The following is a 23,482-nucleotide window of genomic DNA, read 5'->3' as shown; positions in this document are numbered from 1 at the left end:
CGGTAGTCGTCTGGCAGGGCTAAGCACTGTGCGGTCTGAACGCATTTAGCCGATGGCTTTTTTTTCTTGAAATGGAAACAAGGGGGCCCGCAAGGTTCAGCCTTCCCTCGCATAATTAAAGCAACTGCTTATCGTGCGAACGAGCTTTCTTGTCTGGCAATAGAGTTTATAACCCCGTCGTTGCGAGTTGGGGGTTGCCCGGGCCTAGGACCGCGCGTAAAGTCCCACCTTCTGTGGACCGCTTCAGTGATCTCGATTAATATTCATGATCACGGGTAAATAAGCAGACGTCTTAACCTGGGCCGCCGAGCATCCTCGGCATGCTGCTCACTTGTGGCTTTTCTCGTGGCATGGAGAACTGGGCGTAGCACCCCTGTGCAGCCACTCTGACGACCAAACAGTTGTCGCTGGTCGGCTTGTCCAAGTCTGACTGCGTTGTTTCATCGCCGCGGGAATGCCATGTCACGTTGTGACAACTGCCGGCCATTGACAGGGCGTCGCCGATCTGATACATGCCGCTAATGAGAGACGGACTGCCACCAAGGCGCGCCTGGGCACTTTATTGTGACGAATCGTCACAAGGCACCCTGCAGGAGCCATGTATATAAGTGGCAATGCTAACGCGAGATCGGGCTGTCGTTGCATTTTGGAGATTGTTAAGCTGACACCTGACTAAGAAAGACGGCAACGTGACCCGCGACTTGACTGAATCAAAGCCGGGTTTGAAGTGCTGTAAAGTCGAGGTCAGGGTCGAGGTCGAGCATGGTATGACATGAAAGACTTGGACAAGTTTGCGATCCGTGGACGAGACGTCAGACAGCCGCCGCGACCCGCACAAAGTTCCGAGTACGCGGCCCCACCGGGCAGCGACTTCTGGATTGCACCAATCGGTGGGGGACCGCGCGCCAGGTGAGGACTACTGTACGCCGTGCCGTGTGAGCTGTCAAGCACGTGTTGTGCTGTTGTTGGTGGCAGTTGGTCCTGGCCACGACCTGTCGATGCCAAGAGAGCTGAAGCTCGAGTGTGGAATCATGAAGGGGGTTGGCACGCCAGAGAAGACAGGGACGGACGAAGAAGGAAAACCAACGGTGCAGGGAGGACAGACCCAGGGCGCAGGACCCAATACCATGTTCGCAGCCGAGCAGCGCTAGCCCGAAGGAGTAATCCGGAGGGCGGTGTGATTGGAGGAGAAACAATAGGCCGGCCGAGCGCGGGCAGGAGCACCTGCGGGCGCGCCTTCCCCAGGTCCTGGCATGCCCTGCGCCCCGGAAACCTCCCCCGCGAGCTGCGAAAACCCCCCAATCACCAGCGCCCACAGGGGCCTACGGCCGCGCCCAGCGACAATGCGGAGCCCTTGCACTGCAGCCTCCCATCCCCAGCGCCTGCCCTGCGCTCGCAACTTGGCTCGCCTGCCTGCCTCATGCACCACCTGGTTTGCATCGCAGCCTCTTGCAACAAAGCACTCTCCCTCACTTCCAGGCGAGAATAACCATCACCGTCCTCCTGTCAGCTTCTCGACTGACCCGCCCGCCAGCCTGCCTGCTCGCCCTCTTCAGCGCCCCGCCAACCCATCGCGGCCTCAGCTCTACTGGCTGGAATAATTATCTCGCTCCTCTTATCGCTTCGCTTCGCCTCGCGTTGGCTCCTCTCTCACGCGCGCGGGCCGCCGTTCCAGCCCTTGTCCGCTTTCATCGCTTGCCAGCCCGGCGGCCGCAAGCAAACAAAAACCCCCGGAGCCGCCGTCTCCCTCGGGTCTTCCTGACCTCACTTCCTGATCCGCCGCCGTCGCCGCCGCCGCCGTTGTTGGGCCCGCCTTTTCCTCACCAGCCAGCCCGCCTGCATTCTCATGGCTGACCTCGGCAGGCTTGGCCCATACTTGTTCGACGACGACCTTACTTCGTAGGCAGGTAACCTGGCTCGACACTTGCGCCGGATCTGAACGAAAAAGTGTGCCCGTCAGAGGAGCGCGCAGGGACTTGACCAAGCCACTCCCTCGGCAAGCGCTCAGGATTAGATTGCGCCCCCGACTCACAACGACCAGGATCATTGCAATTACCCGCTGTGCATTGGATTTAGGCGCAGGACCGCCAACCGCGCTTCAGGAAGGGAAATAGGGCTAATTCGACACTGTGGTCGACTCCTCTACGCGGTTCAGGACCACAATGACGGCTTCCGCCATGGCGACCGTACAGCACATACAACATGCGCCGTCGCATGCCGCACGGCCGCTGAGCATAAGCGGTGGATTGCTAGTCAAGCCAGACGTCGAGATGGTGTTGGACAGGCAGCATGACTCGACGTCGACTGCAGTCAACGGAGCGTCAATATCGAGCGGCCTCAAGAGAGGAGACAAGCGCACAGCAGTGATAATCTATGGGCCAGGACAGGAGCAGATCGTTTCGTTGTTTGCCGACGTGCTCGGGAAGCCGTACAAACTGGTCGGCAGCTTCCAGGGCATCTCATCGATTGAACAAGAGGTCGTTTTAGGGTTGACGGCTAACGATGCCAAGATTGACATTTCACTACGCAACAAGTCTGCCGTCGTTGCTATCAACGCACATTGTGTCCGGCTGGGAATGCCGCCAGATTTACACCTCTCGACGCATTCCGACTACGAATTCCTCTACAATGAGGGGCCATTGTGCCGGAGGGACCTGGCGCGTTTTGTATCTTTTACACTCGGGCAGATCAACCATTTCGACACTCTAATGGCGAAGCCCCGCACATATTTTCTCTCCATGACTTTTCCGGATGTCCGCGCGGCCTTGTCCAACATCGACATCCTTACTGTCGGCGCTGACGCCGTCGAGCTGCGTGTCGATCTGCTCAGGGAGCCTCTCCCAGATGGCACATTTGCTGACGTCCCCAGCCTCAGCTATGTCGGCGAGCAGGTCATGCTCCTGCGTCAACGCACCGAGCTGCCCATCATCTATACCACGAGATGTACTGCTGAGAATGGCCGGTTCCCCATGAACAACCCCGAGCTCTTCTATGAATACCTCCACCGCGCCATACAATGGGGGGTCGAGTACATCGATGTCGAGCTCTGGCTTCCCGAGGAGATACGGCGGCGGCTGTACGAGCAGCGCGGCAACAGCCACATCATGTCTGCATTTCACGACTTCTCAGGCACCTTCAAATGGCCGTCTGCCAGAGCGCAATCTATTTTCGTCGAATCGCGCAAGTACGCCGACATTGTAAAGATGATTGCCATAATCAACGAACACAACGAGAACTTCGAGCTCGAGTACTTCCGGTCAAAGATTCGACAGGACTTTCCCGACGGCCCGCCGCTCTCTGCCGTCAACATGGGCGCGCTTGGCCAGTTCTCGCGAACATTAAACAAGGTGCTGACGCCAATCACGCACCCGCTGCTCCCGCTGATCGCAGCGCCCGGTCAGATGAGCGCCGCCGAAATCAATTCCGCGTTGTCCCTGGTGGGCCAGCTACCAAAGAAGTTCCTGTATGGCATCTGTGGCCCCTTCTCTCGAGTAGGCACGCCTCACGCGCCCTTCTATGAGAAGTGTTTCAACGAGCTCGGCCTGCCGCATCATTTTGCTGTCATTGAGCGGCAACCGAGAAATATCGGCTGCATCGAGACTCTGTGTAATCAGAAGGCCTTTGGAGGTGCATACCTCAACCCGCCAGTCTCTTTCAATAGCTTGATGCATAACAGCGCGTTCTTCTCGAGACTTTCCAATGGCGCCGGACCAACGTTGACAGAAGCCGCGCGCATGATTGGCGTGGTCGACACAATCTTTGTGCGCGCTGCGCACAACTCGGCACCAGTATCGGCACCGCCTTCAGTCCCCTCGAGCCCAAGCTCGCGAGGCGACTCGCCCCTTCACAGGATTGCGGAGTCGAGACATGGATTATCACCCAGCGATGGCCTCGTCTTTGACAATGCAAGCTGGCGCGGTATAGTTAGCACACTCACGAGGGATCTGGCCCCATCTGCCTACTTCGGCAGGACAGCGGTAGTTCTCGCTGCTAATTCGGATGACGCCGCGTCTACAATGTATGCTCTAAAAGCTCTGCGCATCGGAAAAGTCTACACTGTAGGATTCAAGACGCCTCTGGTACTCGCACGGGGTCTTGTGGTGGAACCCTTCAACAGCCTCGAGAGCTTACAGCGCGCGCGATCGCTCAATGACGACGCGAGCCCGTTTGTCATCGTCTCTGCACTCGGGGCCGACAAGGCAAACATTGTAGGCATGCTGGTCCGCGTCTTTGGTGGCTCGAGAGGCTCGTCGCCGAATATCCGCAAGGTATTCCTTGATCTGGCCGACGGTCCACGCAAGGGTGACCCAGGCGCCATCGCGGAGCAGAGCGGATTTGCAGCATATGGGATCGCAGACACTGTCGCTTTCACTACTGTGGAGACGTTGCGGCTTCTCGTGGGGCAGAATGTGCCGTATAGTTTTGTCAGACTAGCCAGTGGTAATGGCATGTTTTGATGCGATGTCGCAGAGTGTGGTCATCCTTCGACATCCTATGTGTTGTGAAGGTCTGGCTTCACTTCTCGTATCAAAGCTTGATGCATTTGATGAGCTGGGCATGCAGACTTGCAGGCTTGAAGGTTCAACATATTGGCAAGGCAAAGCGACTGGATGTCAAGGCACCCCCCATCAGCGGCCGCAAGCGTGAGTAACCTTTTAGCTGAGCTCTCAGACTCCGGGTTGAAGGCGAGTCACAAGTCACTGGCGATTGGCGGGTGACTGCGGCGCAATTCCCCCAGAGCTCTTCGTAAGTGCCTTTTACCTTTCGTCTTGATCATTAGACGCAAGGGGGCACTGTTCAGGACATAACTTTTGTTTGGTGCTGCGGCTGTCGAGCCGTGCGCGAGCGAGGGATGAGGTCGACGATGTCGGAGAGCGCCGCCGTCGCGGTTGGGTGGGCCGGAGGCGGGGTGGGAGGTTTGGTGTCGTGTGATAGATCTAGCTGGACATTGTCAGATCCCCCCCTTTTGTCCTGATCTTTTCTTACTTTCCATGCATTAGCGATTTCTCACTGGGCAGAAGAAGGATGGCATCTTTCTCTCTCTCCCTCTCTCCCTTGAATAACAGTGGGGATACATGACAATATACACATTTTTGCGATACCTTGACCTCAGACGTACCGAGTGACCGATTGAGTGACTGTGATGGTATGGTATGCGACATCTGGAAGGTGTCTGCGTCTCTCTGTCTCTCCCCCCCTCCCTTTCTCTCTCTCTCTCTCTCTCTCTCTCTCTCTGTATGTCTCTCTCTCTCTCTCTGTGTCTGTCTCTGTGCGCCTGTCTCTGTGTCTGTCTGTCTGTCCTGGACGAAAATTCGTTGCCACTCGAGTGCTTGTGACAATGTAGCGTTCTTGTCGTGTCGTAGCCAGCCAGGACGGGCGGGCATGTTGTTCGTGTCTTCTGTTGGTAAATGAAGAGAGTCTTCGGCGCGTGTTGTTGTACTCTTCTGCGGGTATCGTTCAGGCCAATCTCTGGACAGACAGGACGGAATGGTTTCTTCGTGTTCGATGAATGAAGAGAGACTTTGAGTGCGGCATGTTGTATTACTTTGCCGTTCTCGCTGAGGAAATCTCCTTAGAGGTTCTCGTTCAGGATCTCTGCTCTGAGGGAGAACAAACTGCTCACAGCGAAAGGCCCCGGGTCCTATGGAGTTCTGCGTGGCTGACGTCCTGTGGCTTTCACCTCTAGACCAGCCATTGATGAGCAGAAGAGGCGTTGGGTCATCTTTCAATGCCTACATAGATACTGCTCTCTCGCACGGTTATGCCTGGGGATAACACCTTTCATAAAGTTGGGCACAAGACCTCCTGCTGGGGGAGCACCAGTACGGAAACGTCAAGTCAGCATAAGCAGTCTGGGTACATGGACCAAACGATGTCGAGCACTCTCTTTGGAGAACACAAATGCATGGTAATTTTTGCGGACCCCAACGCAAGAGCCAAGCATATGCCATCTTATCAAACCAACCCGAGCCAGTCGAACTGACAGGGAAGGGCCAGCTGTGAGGCCGGATGGTCGAATGACTTGATCATAGCTCGCGAATGGCGAGCGAACCACTTCGGATGCGCTGGGGACCAAAGTCCGGCTGGGCCAATCTTCTCTGACAAAGCCGTCTTGTCCTTATCACTCGAGACTCCAGCCAGGACGCAACATGAGGAGGGAGACCTTGCAGATTACAGCTCGCTGACTGTCTCTATCTCTCTCTCGAGAGAGCGGGAAAGATGAGATGGAACTTACCAGGGTTCCCGAGAGGGTGGCGAGTCTAGGGCATTCCATGCGGAGGTGTGAACCTGCTGACGCGCGTCTCCAGGCGGCTTCCGTTGGGAGCAAGCGCCCAACTGGAGAACACGAGCCCCCGTCGTACTATCATTGAGGAGGATATCTCTATCATGCATAAGTACGAGCATGCCTATTACAGCCTCCAGCGGCGACCCGTGGGTTGCATGTGATATGCCCGTGGGCAGACAAAGAGAGACAAGATGGCAGCTCGCTGCCAAGTCCGGGTTGGTGCCTGCCGAATGATCAAGGAGGTGTGTTCAGAAGAAAAGCAGCCATGCCCCCCGAAACAAGTAAGCTTGCCGGACCTGCCACGGCTCCGACTCTCGTGTGTGTCTTGCCATGCCCTCTTCCGTCTGATGTCCATCTGGGGTGATGTCAGAGCGCGGGCGCTGTGCAACCACTCTCTGTCAATATTAAGCCAGACCTGTCGTCTAATTACGTTCTATAGAGGTGGTTGTATTGGGAGGGAGTAGGCCCAGCCTGGCAGGGAGGAGCATCTCGAACGGTATAGGCATGATCCGAAAGCCACCCTGGAGACGATCATGTTTCACCTGGTGTTGGGACGAAACTGGCTGGGCGAACATGTGAACGAGTGCCTAACAGGACACCCAGCGCGCGTGTGGATGAGCGGTGGTCGCTCGATAACGTCGCGTCAGCAAGTCGAGAGGAAATAGGCAGTGCTGGACAATAATTATGGATGCGGCACAAGAAGGGATGACGGGCGGATGATCAGACGGAAGACGCTTCACTGCTGGCGTGCAGAGTTGCACTCGAGGAACCCTGGCCTGTCAGTGGGACAAGGTGACGGCAGGTCGTGCGCAAAAACAGGACGAGCTGTGCGGCAAAGCGCTCTCCCGCCGTGGTGGAGATGGAGTCCGTCGAGGGCAGAGACGGAGCCGTCGGCAGGACGAGACCGAGCTCTATGCCAGAAGGGGCCCGAGATTCATGCGCCGTCGATCTCACAAGATGGGACGGAGATTTGCTCGACGATGCATATGTAGCGAGATGGTTTGTCCGGCAGACTGGTCACTTTCTGGGGCGTGTCTCCCGGAGATTTCTCAATGGGGGGGAGGAGAAGAAGAAAAATAAGAAACGTCAGGGTGGTGGTGGTGGTGGTGATCGTGCCTTCCTTTTGCCAAAGTGGTGCGTGACGCAGAGCGCCTGCCATTCTCTCTCTCTGTCTCTCTCTCGCTTTCCTCTCCCTCTCTTGAATGCAGGTTGGCCTGGGGCACCAACCAACGGCCAGTGCTCTGTGTACGCTACCCGAGATGCGAAGCACCAAATGCGAAGCACGAGATGACAACAAGACCACCACCACCACCATGACAGCCAGCCAGCGCCGCCCGTGATTAGTCAAACGTTACGCGATGTCGAGGGCTGTAGCATTGCCCCTGTTGCAAATCCCTTGCCCGCAGATCGGGGCTTGCTGAGCCGGGTGGTCCCTCATCTGCGACCCTGGACGACCTCACACAACGCACGCACCGCCACGTTGCCCTGGGCCCAGCATCTGCGACTCAACACCCATCCGTGTGGCTGCCCGGCCCGTTTCGAATGTTCCTTTTGCCTGCACGGCCGTTGCCTGCACGGCCGTTGCCAAGTGCGCCTCTTCGTCCGAATCCTCCCTCGCATCCGACGTCAGGGCGATCCATCCTCTGGGACAGACCCGAAATGGAAAACCACACCCATGGTTGCCAAGTTGATGGCGGCAGGCAGACAGGCTCGTGGCCCAGACCTACCTGCCTACAGACAGGTCTGCGACCGCTTCGGGCGTGTCGGCCTGCCCCCACGCCATCTTTGCCAGAGCGTCCTTGTATCGGTCTGTTGCCTTCTGTTGTTTTTGTTCTTGTTGCTATACAAACAGGATAGTTGATGGTGCAATCAGCGCCAAGGTCGTCTCGTCTCACATCTGGAGATCAAAGATACAAAATTGCGGACTAAGCGACGCCTGCCAAGCGCCAGTTGCCCGTCGTCACCTTGATTGCTGAGGCACAGCTCGTTCCTTATTTCGAGATGCCCAGCATCCATGAGACTTGGTTGACGTGATATCGGCCAGGTTCACAATAACAGAGCTGCAGCTCATCATCGCCTATCTCGATGCGGCTCTCCTTCCAGTCCCGACGGTTTCCACCAACATCTTTCCCAAAGGCTCCGATGCACAATCTCGTTAAAAAACCAAGGCTCACATCACCCGTGCTATTGCTGCGCGGGGCACGATTGCACGACTCTCAGAATTGACAGATCACCAAAACCACGCCTTGCTTGTGGGTTGCAGGCAATCTTCGTTTGTCGGAATAGCTCTGTGATGCGTACTCCAAAGCTGTGTGCATTTGAAGCAGGAGAGTCGACCATCCGGAGTGGACCGCAGCCAAAAGGTGGATACTTGCAACATCAAAATCATATTTGCGCAATGCACTTTGGTGAGTCCTATCTCGTGCAAATCCACTGACCGTCATGTCTGATCACGTCCGTAGGCATTCTCGTTGCAGCCCACGGGTCGACGCTTTGTGCCGAGTCGTGTGAGAGTAGTTCCGGCTGATGAGCACCAGCGCGATTGCAAAGCATGTTGCGCGCTCTCTCTCTCTCTCTCCCTCTCGTTCCTCGATCAGGTGTGGCGCCCACGGGCACTGTGACAATGGGAAGCCAAGACATTGCTGTCAAAAGGTTAAGGTCGCCTTTCCACGTCCCCCGCAGCGATCACCCCCTCTCGACGCCGGGCGCTGTAGGCTGCTTGCTTGCTGTGTGTGGCTTGACGAGGCAGGCCGCTGCGCCCGCCGTGCTGGAACGCCAGAGAGTGAGCCAACCCTGGCTAATGAGACTGGGACCTTGGGTGGTTTGACACGGAAGCATGGCCGCCAACGTTCTAGCCGCCTCCACATGGGCCCCTGTCCCTTCCCCCATGCCCCCGGCTTTTGGAGGAGGACGAGTCGGCATGGGTCCTGCCTGTTGTCGTCTCCACCGTCACTTGTCGCCCGTTTTCTCGTCGCCTCCTCTGCTCCGCCCCTGGTAAAGCACATGGGTCCCCTCCTCTGCGACCTCCCAGTGTCGTGCTACGGTATCAACAAGGACTGCCCGTCAGACTCCGCCCTGTTCCATCCCGCGCGTCAAACCTCACAGATTGTGACAACTCGGCGCCTCCATCCTGGCACCGGAACTTGGTCTTCTACACCAAGAGAAATAGCAAGGCATCATCCACCACGGTGCTTCACATGCGAGCTACAATGTCGCATGCCCACGACGTGGACGGCCGTACTGCCTGAGACGTTCCCGCGCTTCACTGTCCGCAGCGCCCGTCTTGACCAGTACTTGAGTTGACAGCCTCCTCACCTCCGGCAGTTCCTTCACCCTTGGCCCACCCGCCTCGCAGCTGTCTGAGTTCAGCAACCTCTCCCGGCTCACCCCTTCTTCGTTATGGACGCGTCCATGCAGCCAGTCGCTATCCCTCGCCAGCAGCTAGGCATTGACCGGTTGCCGACACGGCGCATAAGTAATGAGCCGCGAGAGTCTATGAACTGCAAGTCGTGCAGAAAGCGAAAGGTTGTTGCATCCGTTCTTGCCATGCTTGCGTGCTGCCTTGGGAGATGCCGTTCTGACTTCTCACAGATCAAATGCAACCGCCTGCGGCCATCATGCGAGGCATGCCAGGTCTTTCAATGCCCTTGCGTGTACGGTAGGTGCAGAAAGCTCCTCTTTCTCTCTCTCTTCGAGTCTTGAAGCTCGAGATGAGACGGTATGATGACATGTATTGACTCTGAAACAGACGCGGTCCCAAAGAAACGAGGGCCCAAGACAGATGTCCTTGAAGCACTGCTGAAGCGAGTAGACGGCTTGGAAGCACGTCTCAAGCATGAGAAGAAGTCAGGCAGCGAGTCCAACGCAGACGATGGACAGTCGGCTTCTCCAAATGAATCAGAGCACAACAACCCTCTAGTTGCGGCAGATTCGACTGCATATTCACCTGTTGAACCCGTACCCAAGCGCGCAAGAGCGCCTACAATCCAAAGTATCGCCCAGCCCAGGCGTTCACACGATGCTGTACCCTCTCCGCCTTTGACATCCGAGCCGCCTCCAGAAGTCCAGACCGAAACGCTCCTAGACACGTACTTTGCACAGTTTCATGGCAAGCCCTACTTCATTGTGGAAGAAGCATCCTTCCGCCACCGCTACCAGGCGAAGCAGCTTCCGTCGTACCTCTCCAGCGCGATCTTTGCTGTCGCTGCCCGGTGAGTCTTCTCTCTGCTCAGAGATCCTGCATCAGACCTTGCGCAGTGGTTTTCTAATTGTGTGGCGCTTGTAGCTACGCACCACACCCAGGCGGCAGCCAGGCTGCTGTGCGGCTGAGTGAGAGACTCGCCATCCAATCCAGAAATGAGATCGACACCGATGAGCCATGTATGGACTCCTTGCAAGCCATGCTGCTGCTGGTGACTGCGTTCACCGCTGCTGGAAAAGGGCGAAGAGCATATATGCTTATGAGTGAGTCGTCAAACATGGGCCCTCAGCCATGGGGTTTCGGTCAGACTGACCCAGAAAACTTGCAGGCATGGCGGTTGGCATGGCCATCGCTCTCGAGCTGCATCGCGAGGTCGACGCCAACTCTCGCCTATCAGTCACGGAGCGCGAGTCCAGACGTCGCATCTTCTGGACCTGTTATCTACTGGACCGGTTCATGGCATGCGGCTCCAAGCGACCGTGCCTGATTAGCGACAAGACAATCCTGTTGCGACTGCCATGTTGGACGCCAATTGGATCGAATGTGGCCGTCGAGGGCGAGTTCTTCCAGCGAGGCTCGAATCTCCACTACCTGCAGGGGAGCGGAAAGAAGTCTCAAGGCAGTAGCGGCATGCTGATTGACATCAGTCGAATATTGGGTGTCACCAATCAATATCTGGCAGCCGGGGGCATCAAGGGCGACTCGCATTTCCCATGGCACTCCTTATCGCATCTTTCAAGGATACGGCAGGACCTGGACATCTGGGCATCTGGGACAGACAATGTCTTTTCAAGCGTAGCCAGCTTGTTCGGTCAACATGACTCCACCGTCCTGGTTCTCAGCAAGCTCATCTACCACCTGGTCCATTGTCTGGTATACCGGCCATTTCTTCCGATCGACTTGGCAGAGCTCGCCGGCAGCGGCCAACATCAGTCTTGGCAGATTGAAGCCACGCATATGTGCTTTCTGCATGCGAATGCCATGGCCGAGCTTGTCGAGTTGGGCAAGCAGAATTCGACCATCCAGTGGCCCGCGTTTGTGGGATACTGCATTTGCACAGCCGGCACCGTCCATATACATGGCGCACACTACAACAACAATGGCACAAGCAGTGGCGCTGATGTTTTTGCGTCCTCGGCGGTGTTCCTGTCACGAGAAATGCAGCAGCTCAACGAGTTGCGCTACACCTGGACCAGCGCCCAACACCAGAAGCAGACACTGCAGGCTATCTACAATGCTCATGCCGAGCTGATCAAGGGCATTGCGTCGGACCTTATCCGCCAATCACCCGTTTTCCATCTCGAGGACTTCTTTGACAGATACGCCAATGTGACAAGTCACGACGGACACCCATACTCTTTCGACCCTGCATATCTCAGCCTGTCGGATATTGTCCTTGACCTCAACACCGATACGTACACGAGCCACGAAATTTACGCCCCGCGTACGTCCGTGTACGCCGAAACCTCTTACCTCGGAGATCGGCCCAACCTCAAGAGAAAGGCATCACACAACGACGGTGGTGAGGACTTTGGCACAGGCTCGATTGCCGCCTTGCCTGGCACTGTGAGCCACGGAACGCTCGGATCCAAGATGTCAAACGCCACATTCGACGAGCGGCAGTACGCCATGGCCGGCGAGCAGCATGCGCAACCCATCATGTTCAGTCCCGTGTCCGTTCAGTCACAGCTTGGAGGTGCGATCGGTGGTCAGCTGGTCCCACCTCGCAGGGAGTCTCTGCTGTCCAATCACGACGCAAACAACGCCAGCTTAGGTTCTCATGCCGGTGGCGGATTTCCGACCTCGATCCAGCAGCATCCACAACAACCGCAACCTCCCCAGCAAGCCAGACCGCCAGTACCAACACTTGGATCTAACACGCTGTCGCCTGCGTACAACTTTGCCACACCAATAGCGCATCTAGATCATTTGAATTCTGCCGAGATGCGAGGCAGCGACCCGATGTTCGGAACAGTCCCAACAAACGCATACTCATCGCCAGCTGCGTGGCACGGAGAACCGGAGAACAAACAGTCTCAGCTGAGCATCGCCACCGCCCTGGCCCAAAGTCCAGGCGCTGCAAGCCAGCAAGGAAGTGCTGGAACAGGCCCGGAAGAAAAGGACCCGTTCCTCAGCCTTCTCGAGCAGTTAGCCGAGAATGAGCAGGGCCGGGGAAACGAGCTCGACTTCTTCCTGGCTGGCTCGCATGGGTAGTCGGCGGGTAGCTCCGCACTGGGGCTTGAGACGAACCGCAAATCTTCTTTTGTAGATATTCAACTGTATGCATCATACGATTCATCTGTTCCGTGAGCGGGTATTCGGTACGGGTCACGGGGTTTGGCGCACGCTTTGAATTTCTGATGCCCTTTGGCAATGCTTCCACGAAGGCTTGGGCGGGTAGCAGCGGTAGTGGGTCAGGTACGATCGACTGCTCCTTGGATTTGGAACCTATCGTTACGACTCTCCGGACGTCCTCGATTCACGACAAAGCTTGGGTGCCGTTTCGCGCAATCTACTTGGTAGGCAGACAAAACACCACCCGCACGTATAATTAATGTAACATGCACGACATACTCGCGCCCCGAGCTGTTTCGGTTCATGACGCCACTTGATACTTGAAGCAACATGCCTCTAGGTGCTCGAGAAGACGTTGCGATAGGTTGGAAAAGCGGCGGGACCATGACGCATAAGCGATCGATCCCTGGCATTAAATCTGGGGGAAGCCAGCCAGGTAAGGGTCTTCGTACCAAATAAGCATTGCGGAGTGAGTGAATTGCCCATCCTAGGTCACGCCACGCACACACATATACACATATATATACACACACATTAGTATTGTCACGAGGAGAACTCCCCGTATTGGGACGGTAATGGACAGGGGTGCAAATCGGGCACGGGTTACCCGCATTAGGGAGGCGAAAGCGATCCAGATGTGGTAGGGGCGGCCTCTCCGGCGCGCGCATAGCTCTCGCAGTAATGCTCCATAGCACCACGTCTACAGGGCATTCAGGACCATAGACGACTTGAACAGTGCACAGAATAGAAATACGCCAACTATGAGAAAGCGATGGAACAGGGAAAGGAGGACCTTTGACCCTGCACTTTCGTGATTTTGAAAGGGGGGGAGCAACGCAGCAGCAGCAGCAGCGCGATGCGCGTCCCGGTCGCCCGATTGGTGCGCATAGACCTAGCGGCTGCTCTTGTCTCTTTCTCAGCTCAAACTCTCTCTCTCGCTTCGTATAGTGATCGTGCGTGGGTGCGTGGATGTGGTGTGGCAGGTACTATGTATGCCGGTCATCATCATCGTAATATCAGGCCACATGTGCTATTGGGTGGTGGTGGTGGTGTGGCTCGCGTAAGCCTACAGGGCAAAAAGGGGATTCGCATGTTGCCGAACACCGCTTATGTATGTTGCCCTGCAAGCCACTGGGGGGAGGGAAGTCGTCTCGCAAGGGCTTGCTACATATGTACGTGTATGTATGGGGTACAGGGCGCGCGCGCTGCGAATTCGATGGCGGGGGAGGCTTGCAAGGCACCCTCCAGGCGGGGAGAGAGAGACAGGGGAGGGGGGATGATTGTTCTCGCTTTGGTCAATTCTTGCGACTGTTTCGTCTCTCTCTCTCTCTCTCTCTCTCTCTCGTGAGTGTGTGCGGCTCTCTGTTTTACAATCGAGGTCTTGTTGCCTGGCCATATGTCTCTGCTCCCATCTTGTCTTCTTCTCTGTGGGTTTTCGAACAATGTACCGCGTGCTTTGGGGCAGATTGGCGGAAGGGGTTTGCCTTACGCTAGTGGTCGCTCACGTGTGCAAGGGTAAAGAAATCTGTGTGCCTCGCCAAGTTTCAGCAGCAGGGACAGCTCGCCAAACTTTGGCTTGGGCGCGAGCTGGGCCAAAGCTTCCAAAACCATGGATCATGACACGAACGCTACAACACGCGCACAGATATGTGTGTGTGTGTGTGTGTGTGTGCGTGTGGCGTCCACGGTAAAGGCCGTGCAAGGGGTGGTGACAAGTCACTCCCTCCCGGGGCCCTGGGTAAAGCATGGGGTAACGGGGCGGGAAAGAAGGGTAAAAACTTTGTGTGCAGAATGAGCAAGCATGCCTTGCATATATTGCATTGCATGCATTGCATGCAGGACAACTCGGCCGGGCGGGATTTCCCTCCCCACGGGCGGATTTGCTGCCTCTGATGTCGAGCATGTTTGCGGGCTTGAGTCGCGATTGGCTGCCGTCTTTGGAGAACTTGTTGTAGGCTTCATGTATGGGTGGGTGGATGGTGGGCGGAGGGAGGCAGTTCGTCCGTCTGGGTTGATGCGGTCTGGCGGCGGCAGACATGGGGGGAAGGATGAGCTGAAACCGGCCGGCAATTCTCTGATCCCTGGAACAATGGGCATGGGGCCTTCGTCTCTGCGAGGCGCGGGAGATGTGCCGCTCTTTGTTTTGGAACCTTGCAGTCATATGCCGGAGAGCTTCAGGCATGAGACGAGAGCATCTGGCTGTGGAGAAGGATGCGGGCTGACTGGGGACTGTTCCGCTTTTCGACTTGTGGTTGTGGCTGTTGCCGTAGATCTTCTCCTTTTCGTCGGAGGATAATAATGAACAGCGATTGCCAGGCTTCTAAAAGCAAGAGACGCTAATTTCGAAATCGATCGAAAAAAGGGGTATGTCCATTGTAGTTCACAACACTTTACATTGTTTCCTTATGATACTTTACGCGGGTCTATCGGCAGTCTACCATCAGCGTATCTTCTGATTCCAATTCATACCGTGCTCTAGGAGCAGTTGTTCACAGCTGTGGCTCCTGCGGCTGCTATCAGTTCCGGCTGGTGTGCAAACACACGTGAAACTGACGTGCTTGGCAGCGGAAGACTAATGCTAGAGAAACGGCTGGGTTACAATCTCATCTGAGCGGTTTTCATCTCTGCCCATGAGGCCCGCGCCTAGCTTGCCCTCAATGCGCAGCCATTGTCGTCACGGCGATGCTCTCGTGGACGTTGCCCACGCAGTGTGATTTCAGCGTGAAGAAACAAGCTTGGGTTGTGCATGAACCTTGTGTTTGCCACATCACAGCTCCACCTCGGTTTGTTCTTGGTGTGACGGGAACGCCATGCCCGGTGCTTTGCTCCGTACACCGACTTCGAGACGCAAATCTCAGCGTCCGTAAGACGAGTGCTCTGGATGAATACACGCACCAAGAATACTCATAATCAAAAGAATGGACCAGATGTTCAGAGAGTAAAGTCGCTGCTGTGCGGATGCGAATGTCCCTGTCGTTGACATTTGAGCTGGCAATCGCCCCGTCACAGCCCGGGTTGAGTACTTCAGCGCAAACTCCCTGCGTGTACTGCGCCTCTCACACATATTGTTACCGGCCAATTTTGTGACCGATAGCCAGCAGTTACGGGATAGGTGAACTTTCGTAGCGTCGATATCGAGGCGATGGCTGATTGGGCACTTGTCGCTCTTGTGCTCTTCATTTCAGAGTCATGGTGCAGAAACCGTGGACGAAACGAGCGCTTAAGGTTCAGGAAAGAGATCTGCTGCATCACGCAAAAGTTGCAAGAATATGCGAGTACATGGATGAATTCCCGGGCTGTGGACGTCGCAGAGCATGGGGCACAGCTTGTCGGAATGGTGCAGAGCTCGCGACCAGGTGGACTGTGTGCAGTGGAAAGCTTGCGGTCCATGGTGCCCCTTAGTTCTGGATGCTAAACAGAACGGGCGAAATCCAGCGCAAAGATTGATGTTGCACATTGTATCATCACACTGTCACAATGAGGCTCGTATCAGTCGGCGGCCGGGTTCCGGCAGACCCGGAAGTGCCCCCGGAAATGCCATGCCCTGGACGGGGCGGAGTTTGTTCCGGCGTCAACCCATCCCGAGCCCGTTCTCCGGCTGGATCGGGACGGTTCATCTCGTGCAAGCTCTCCCAGTAAAGTCAATGACAGCTTGTTCTGAAATAACGTCTGTAATGGAATGAGTACCATCATAGTGAAATCGTGCGGGTGCCTTCTGAATTCCACTTATATCATTACTGTGTCATGTGGATGAGCAAGGGCGGCCTGACTGCATCAGAGAAGAAACCTTGTCGTGGTTGCATGAAAACAACGTACTGACGCCAGTATAGGTGAATAACTTGTCCTGCTTTGGCAGTGCTGAGGTACTGTGCTGCGCCGCCCTGCATCTGCATTTCACGGGGAGATTGAACGTGCTGGGACTATGGCAAGCGATATGTTTTGGGAGCGAGGTTATCGGCCCGAGCTGTCAGTGGCCTCCATTGTCCTCACGAGCCAGGTGGCAATACTTATCAAATATCGGAGCTCAGCAGTACGAGAAGGAATTACGCCCTTTTCTGAAAGAATTTATCCTTCGACGAAGCCCGCGAGTGCTTATCCCCTTGTCCCAACCGGCAAAGTCGCACCTACTGTCGAGCCTAGCCAGCAATACTCAACGACCGTCGTGTTGGAGGCCTTACCAAGACCTCCAGGTCTCACCAACGCGGCACATGTGGTCACAGATCTTGCAGTCCACGTGGAACTCACGGGTAAGACACAAAGTGTTGCACGGCATACGTGCTGGCATGCACACTCTGGAGAAGACCTCGTGGGCGAATTCGGTGGGGGAGGGGCGGGACACCATGCATGCGAAGGCAGTACCACACCATAGACATCTAAAGTGTTGTTGCGGACCAAAGCTGGCTCTGATTACTTCGTACTCATCGTCAATACACAAAAGGTTTGAGCCTTCAGAAACTTCCCTGGATTTCAATACGATAGCAGGGAACTGCTTATGGTAACGTGAGCGGGCAAGCGATGTCGATTCGAGGGCACGGAAATGATGACCAGAGCATTATCATGTGCCTTGAGATTTAGATGAGGTTGTGTAAAGAGTGGCGAATGACATCGAGAGGAATGCAGGTGAGGAAACTCAAAGCTGATTGGGATGGCCCGGGAACTAGGAAGCACTTTCAAAGGTTCCTTGTTGGAGGGGCTAACTCCATCAATTCTTTGCATCACGGCCCTCCAGATCCAGAAACATCATGCTCACCGCCAATACCATGTCCAGTATTGCGTAGATGGCGGGGAGAGTGCACACCAGCTCGACTTTTCTGCGCAGGTTGTCGCAGTAGCGAGCCACGGGGTCCCGAATCCGGGTCACGCGCCCTCTAGTCGTCGATCTCCCACTGGCACTACGACTGGCACTGCAGTCGGCACCTCTTCAAGTCGGGCCTACTACTGATTCTACTGCGTGCCAAGCTCTCGTGATCATGGCAGTCAGCAGCGGGGTAGCTTCTCTGTTGCAGTAGCAGCAGCTAAGGCTAGGGCCAAGTCTGCGAGTTGTGTTCCGCGACCCCCTGCGAGCCGGGCACAAGCTTTGCGTCATAGTTTTGACCACGCGCAAGTTTACAGGCTCGTTCCTGCAGCAGCGCCCGGGAGGCTTTTCATGTGCCGGCCGTGGCGCACCTTGACAGCCGCCTCTAAGTTAAGCCCTGATGGATTGCTGCTGTAGTGTTGGCGGTCGCCCGGCGTGCTGACCACAGAGCAGCCGCTAGCAGACACTGGCCCGTCAACCAAAGACTATTGGACTGACTGACTGATTGTCTCAAGTCACTACATGACCTCTCGATATTGCTGATCATGGTGCCCCTCCTCCGCGTCTTTAGACTGCAGCTTCACAGATGACCGGTGGTTGCAACAACGAGCCATCAAGCCCGGTCACGGCCCCCGGTCCCGCCTGACCCCGGCTTGCCAACCTGGAGAAACCCCACGGGGGATCGATCAAGCAATCGGTGGTCATGAGCCAGCCTCCCCGCAGCGGGCCTTGGCTGCTGGCCGGTCTGGAGCCGTGTAGAGTCCAAGCAAGACGCGACACTTTGCAAGTTCTCCTCCTCGCGCCAGCTCGCCTGCTTGTCATCAGCACGACGCTGCGGGCTTCATCTTGCATCGCCAAGACGTAACCATAGGTCATGTCGTCCGACTTGCCCCGCCCGCCACCTGCTCCAGCTCACCATTGCGGCGCTACACACGCTTGCTCATGCGTGCTCAGCACGACTCACACCACTACTGCTTCAACGAGGTCAAGTGCCATGACGGCTGCTTGCGACCACTGCCGTCATGGCCGCTCCGGCCATAAAGAGCCCGCCGAGTGCCCTCTTCCCAGCCATCACCGTCATCGTAGCTCCCGCCTCTTGAACCGCCCTCCCAAGTCTCGTGTCTGCGGCCTTGCTTTCGTGTCGCTACTGGCCCTTGTGCTCATAATCATACATCATCCCACCATGCACTGGAGCCTGTTCCCACTGGCTGCGGTGCCTTTGCTCACCCAGCTGGGCCATAGCTACGAGGTCAAAACTCCGCCTCTCGACACCGACTGGACCTACAAGGTCGGAACTGACCCCTGGCCCGAGTACCCTCGCCCGCAGCTCCGCCGTGACGACTGGCTGAGCCTGAACGGCATATGGAAATGGAGAGCTGCCTCAGGTCTCGCCGAAGCCACGAGCCCCCCCGTGGATGAAGACCTCATTGATGATGTCCTCGTGCCGTCATGCCTCGAGAGTGCCTTGTCTGGCGTCATGGTCCAGGACGTGACCTACGCGTGGTTCACCAGAAACTTCGAGGTGCCCGAGGACTGGGAAACGACTGCTGGCCGCATCCTGCTCAACTTTGAGGCCGTCGACTACGAGGCCACCGTGTATATCAACGGCAAGGAGGCCGGCTTCCACAGGGGTGGATACTGGCGCTTCACCATCGACGCGACGGATCTCATCGTTTCCGGGAACAACACCATGTGAGTGGAGTTTTGCACAGTGTGGGCGACACACGCTCAATGCTCTGCTTTTCTAATCGGGACTAACCGAGTCCATGATCAGCCATGTATTTGTGTTCGATCCGACCGACGTAAGTCATGTCCAGCCCATTTTTTCTGCGTTTGCTGCCAGTCTGTACTGACAAGAAAATCAGATGGGAGACTACGTAATTCCCCTCGGCAAGCAGACGCGCAGCCCATCCCACATCTTCTACACGCCCTGCACGGGCATTTGGCAATCGGTCTGGCTCGAAGCCGTGCCAGCTTCCTACATCACCCAGCTCGATGTGGCCGCGGGTATGGACGGTAAAGGTGAGTTTGGAGGCTTCTCCATACGCAAATAGCCGTTGGCACATGAGCATAAGAAGCTGACGACTTACGGCACAGTCACGGCCAAGGTCTGGACTGGAAGCAACTCATCAGAGGCAGTCAAGGTCGAGGTCATTGACAATGGAGGCACTGTCATTGCGACCCACGAGGGCTCTTCCAACGAGGAATTCACCTTTACCGTTGATTCTCCCAAGCTGTGGTCACCTAATGCACCGAACCTGTACAACCTGACTTTTACGATGGGCAGCGACGAGGTCAAGAGCTATACGTGAGCTTTCTCCTGCCCTCTAAACCACTAGATCTCGGAAGCTTGTTCTCATGCTGACATCGCATTCACCTTGAAGTGGCTTCCGCACCATTTCAGTTGGCGAGGTACAGGGCATCCCTCGCCCGCTGATCAATGGCGAATTCATCTTCCAATTCGGACCTTTGGATCAAGGATGGTTTCCTGACGGGTTGATGACTCCGCCTAACCGGGAGGCCATGGAATACGACCTGAAGTTCCTGAAGTCGCAGGGTATCAACATGCTCCGAAAGCATGTAAGTGGGCCCTTCAACACTCTAACCATGATCCCTTTCTGATAAGCATTGTCATCAGATCAAAGTCGAGCCGGACTTGTACTATCGGGCTTGCGACGAGCTCGGCATCCTTGTCATCCAGGATATGGTATCCTTGCGGACAGTCACGCCGAATGCAGAGCAACAGGCAGAGTGGGAGCGACAGATTGATCTTCTGATCAACCAGCACAAGAGCTACCCCAGCATTTATACATGGGTAAGCAAAGCCGTGCTTGCGAGAAACACCAAGTCACTTACAAATTTCCCTGGCAGGTCATCTACAACGAAGGATGGGGTCAGATCACGTCGTACTACCCCGAATTTGATATCGCCGCACACATCAAAGAGATGGACCCGACGAGACTGATCGACGCCACCTCTGGCTGGAACGACCACGGCGCCGGTGACTGGCACGACAATCACCACTACGCCACCCCGCAGTGCGGGACGCCCTTCTACTCGATTCTCAGCACGCCATATGACAACAAGAGGATCGCGATCCAGGGCGAGTTCGGCGGCATCGGGCACAACATCTCCGAGGAACATGCCTGGAAGGTGCAAAAGTCGATCAACGAGGTCAACCAGACTTATGAGCTGAGCACGGATCTGGAGGCCTACAACTACCGTGGCCACACGCTCCTGCGCGAGCTTCGCGAGCAGATTGAGAAGTATTCGTGCTCGGCCGCAGTCTGGACGCAGACCACCGACGTGGAAGGCGAAGTGAATGGCTGTAGGTGAAACCCTTTCCCTATCTGAGCACCGGAGAGATGCGACTAACAAATTTCTTCCCTTCAGTCATGACATATGACCGCCGCCTGATTAGACTCGATGACCAGTGGAAAGACGATATCCAGGCTCTTTACGATGCAGCGGCCTCGAGAGGTGGGGCATCTACCACGAGGAGGTGAGTTCAGTTACATTCCGTACAGTGGAAGAAGCGATCCCGGATAATTAGTGATGCTGACCGCCTTTCGCCCCTAGCTGTTCGCGGTCCATTTGCTAGGCGCACATAAGACGTTTTTACTGAAGCGACTGATACCATTTCCAAGCGGCCCGCCAGTTGCGATTGATCTCACATTGTGTTTATGAAAGTCGTGTCAGTGTTGCCATTTTTCGCGGTCGTCTGTCAACCTCATGACGACAGAGAGCTGGGCACTACCTGCACGTGAAGTACTTGAGCAAGTTTATGAAGATTATATTGAACGAATGAGAAAAATGCCTCGTCGCTATGAACAAGACCCAGTTGAAAGAAAAACCCAGGCAGGAAAACAAATCTGCCACGCAAAATCAGTTTTGTATCTCGGCGACTGGACGCTCGTCGCCATCCTTCCAACCCCCTGCCACGATGTTCATGAACTCGGGGTCCGCCATCTCGATGACACCCGCGGCATTCTCGATGCCCGGGTTGACGTCGTCAAATGAGAAAGTGTATCCGAAGCCGTCCTTGAGATACCTGTGCTCAATCTCGCTGTAGTAGTCGTGCGTGTCGACGTAGACCTCCTGGCCGCGGTACTCGTGGACGCCTGTCTTGTAGTACTCCGTGGCCGGGACGTTGATGCTCGGGGTCAGACTGTCGAGGAGCAGCGTCGTCCGGACGAAGCCTGCACAGAGCCGAGCACGGAGCTGGCGGGCCTCGATCTGCGGGTTCTGGGCGGCGGCGAAGGGCCCCGTGCTGCAGCTGAAAATGTCCCCGCCCGTCGGCCTCTGGAAGGACACGGTCTGGAGGTCCTCTGGCTGGAACACGGCCGGGCAGTTGCATGTCATGATGTTGCTGCTACCGCCGCCGGCGGTCGTGCAGTCGCAGATCGAGCCCGTCCCGGTCGCAGCCCTGTCCCAACCGTCCTGGCCCGGCTCTGCCGGCGATATCTGCGTGTCCACCCTCAGCGGCTCTGTCGCGTATCTCTGCCACACGGCATCGACGTACTCGTCAAAGTAGGTCCGGGCCTGTTCCTGGACAGCCGCGTCTACTCCGAGAATGTCGGGGGGCACCGAGAGGACCATGTTGGGCGAGAGGATGCGCAGGGTTTCAGTCCCGTCCCGCCTGCAGAGGTGCTTCCACCAGGCGTGCTTACCCCCCGGCTTCGCCGCGACGTTCTCGAGCTCCGTGCACATCTCGTTCATGACTTGGGCATCAGTTATCCCGCCCTTGCCCTTGAGTCCGGGAATTACGTGCTTGTCCTGTTGCGCCCCGCGGGCCTCCTTGATCGACATGCCGAGCAGCATCCCGACCCAGTCGACAAAGGAGAGGTTGGCGTATATGCCCCTCTTGGCCTGAGCTGCCACGTCTATGGACCGCCACGTCAGCTCCACGAACCCAAACCTCGCCTTGGACGCTGGGTCGTTCGAAGGCAACAAGGCAGACGGCTGCGCGATGGTGGTGCCGCCGAAAGTCGCGTTCGACGCGTGGCACCGAAACACGAGCGGATCCTCGCTGAGGTAGACCCTCCCGGAGACGATATTGTCCGGCATCCGCAGGCTGAGCACCGGTGGCTTGTTGTTGTTGCCATTGCCGCTACCTGTGTTCCTCGCCATCTGCATCCCGATGACCTCGTTCGGCACGTCCACGTTTGTGCCGCCCCTGGCATCAGGCAGGAACCACGTTGCCGGCGCGGTCGGGTCTTTGTTTGGCATGATGAAGCCTGGCCGGCCCCAGATGTCCTGGCCCTCGATGTACACCCATAAGTCCTTGTCCGGCACCTGGCGGTTCAGGATGTTGAGCTGGAACGTGTCGCCCTCTGCGCCTACGCCGGTCGTCACGGTCCCGCCGCTGCTTCCAGCGTGGGGGAGGGGACTGGGAGGCGAAGCAAGCGGCGCGGTGGAGGGTAAGACGGAAGCTGATACTGTCAGTGATGAATCGCCCCGTCGGGGAAAAGGTGGAAGCGCAATTGATCCGCTGCGGCCGCGGCCGAGGCCATCGCGCCGTGGATAAGTGTGCTGGAATCCTGTGGCCAGCGCGGCTGCGAGGTATGGCGACACTGCTAGAGCTGTTATCGTAGCAGCTCGAAGAGGTGGCGGCCTCATCGTGGAGAGAATAGTTGTTGTTGCTGTTGCTGTTGCTGGATCGGATCGTGAAGGGTGGAAGTCGTAGGCTAGGCGACCAGAAGTCCTGGGAAGAATGGCCTAAGGTGTCTGAGAGATTAAGGCAAGGAAATGGCGCCAGCACTTGAGCTCTCTCGCGTAGAATGAAATGAAGGTCACAAGCACGCAGTACTGGACCCTTGGATGTTCGAATGCTTACAGAAGAAGGGGACGGCGAGAAGATTCGGACTCGACTAAGCGTGGTGCTTGAGAGGGGATATATGCACAA

At 56.3% G+C, this 23,482-nt stretch overlaps 6 protein-coding genes across 6 annotated transcripts; 4 read left to right on the top strand and 2 right to left on the bottom strand.

The window, feature by feature from the left end:
- Positions 1–2,270: 2,270 nt before the first annotated feature.
- Positions 2,271–4,457, top strand: B0I36DRAFT_243773 (3-dehydroquinate dehydratase; the record flags this gene model as incomplete). Its single annotated transcript, XM_046150004.1, has 1 exon — positions 2,271–4,457. The coding sequence occupies one exon, from the start codon at positions 2,271–2,273 to the stop codon at positions 4,455–4,457; it is 2,187 nt and encodes a 728-aa protein (XP_046012419.1).
- A 5,228-nt stretch (positions 4,458–9,685) lies between these two features.
- On the top strand, positions 9,686–12,701 carry B0I36DRAFT_373931 (fungal-specific transcription factor domain-containing protein; the record flags this gene model as incomplete). The annotated part of the gene is made up of 6 exons (XM_046160236.1): positions 9,686–9,811; positions 9,878–9,944; positions 10,035–10,497; positions 10,572–10,750; positions 10,816–12,053; positions 12,081–12,701. The coding sequence occupies 6 exons, from the start codon at positions 9,686–9,688 to the stop codon at positions 12,699–12,701; spliced, it is 2,694 nt and encodes an 897-aa protein (XP_046012418.1).
- A 100-nt stretch (positions 12,702–12,801) lies between these two features.
- Positions 12,802–13,542, bottom strand: B0I36DRAFT_113381 (uncharacterized protein). The gene has a single exon (XM_046147918.1). It carries the CDS (start codon positions 13,448–13,450, stop codon positions 12,902–12,904), a length of 549 nt encoding a protein of 182 aa, XP_046012417.1. The 5' UTR covers positions 13,451–13,542; the 3' UTR covers positions 12,802–12,901.
- Positions 13,543–14,059: 517 nt separating this feature from the next.
- Positions 14,060–14,552, top strand: B0I36DRAFT_113377 (uncharacterized protein). Its single transcript, XM_046147917.1, has one exon. It carries the CDS (start codon positions 14,225–14,227, stop codon positions 14,471–14,473), a length of 249 nt encoding a protein of 82 aa, XP_046012416.1. The 5' UTR covers positions 14,060–14,224; the 3' UTR covers positions 14,474–14,552.
- Positions 14,553–18,601: 4,049 nt separating this feature from the next.
- Positions 18,602–21,273, top strand: B0I36DRAFT_113333 (glycoside hydrolase superfamily). Its single transcript, XM_046147916.1, has 8 exons — positions 18,602–19,269; positions 19,352–19,379; positions 19,443–19,599; positions 19,675–19,885; positions 19,962–20,157; positions 20,216–20,392; positions 20,449–20,905; positions 20,971–21,273. The coding sequence occupies exons 1-8, from the start codon at positions 18,761–18,763 to the stop codon at positions 21,081–21,083; spliced, it is 1,848 nt and encodes a 615-aa protein (XP_046012415.1). The 5' UTR covers positions 18,602–18,760; the 3' UTR covers positions 21,084–21,273.
- A 189-nt stretch (positions 21,274–21,462) lies between these two features.
- Positions 21,463–23,288, bottom strand: B0I36DRAFT_431006 (uncharacterized protein; the record flags this gene model as incomplete). Its single annotated transcript, XM_046162568.1, has 1 exon — positions 21,463–23,288. The coding sequence occupies exon 1, from the start codon at positions 23,194–23,196 to the stop codon at positions 21,463–21,465; it is 1,734 nt and encodes a 577-aa protein (XP_046012414.1). The 5' UTR covers positions 23,197–23,288.
- Positions 23,289–23,482: the final 194 nt, after the last annotated feature.

This window comes from Microdochium trichocladiopsis (assembly GCF_020744255.1).
Source record: "Microdochium trichocladiopsis strain MPI-CAGE-CH-0230 chromosome Unknown B0I36scaffold_5, whole genome shotgun sequence".
NCBI lineage: Eukaryota > Fungi > Ascomycota > Sordariomycetes > Xylariales > Microdochiaceae > Microdochium > Microdochium trichocladiopsis.
This window is presented reverse-complemented; position numbering and strand designations above follow the sequence as displayed.

Bases quoted from the DNA above. Each gene is read 5' to 3' on its own strand.
- B0I36DRAFT_113381 (XM_046147918.1), bottom strand. From the start codon at position 13,450: ATGCGCGCGCCGGAGAGGCCGCCCCTACCACATCTGGATCGCTTTCGC.
- B0I36DRAFT_113377 (XM_046147917.1), top strand. From the start codon at position 14,225: ATGTACCGCGTGCTTTGGGGCAGATTGGCGGAAGGGGTTTGCCTTACG.
- B0I36DRAFT_113333 (XM_046147916.1), top strand. From the start codon at position 18,761: ATGCACTGGAGCCTGTTCCCACTGGCTGCGGTGCCTTTGCTCACCCAG. The intron at 19,380-19,442 runs GTAAGTCATGTC...CAAGAAAATCAG, and splicing joins TTGTGTTCGATCCGACCGAC to ATGGGAGACTACGTAATTCC. The intron at 20,906-20,970 runs GTAGGTGAAACC...TCTTCCCTTCAG, and splicing joins GGAAGGCGAAGTGAATGGCT to TCATGACATATGACCGCCGC.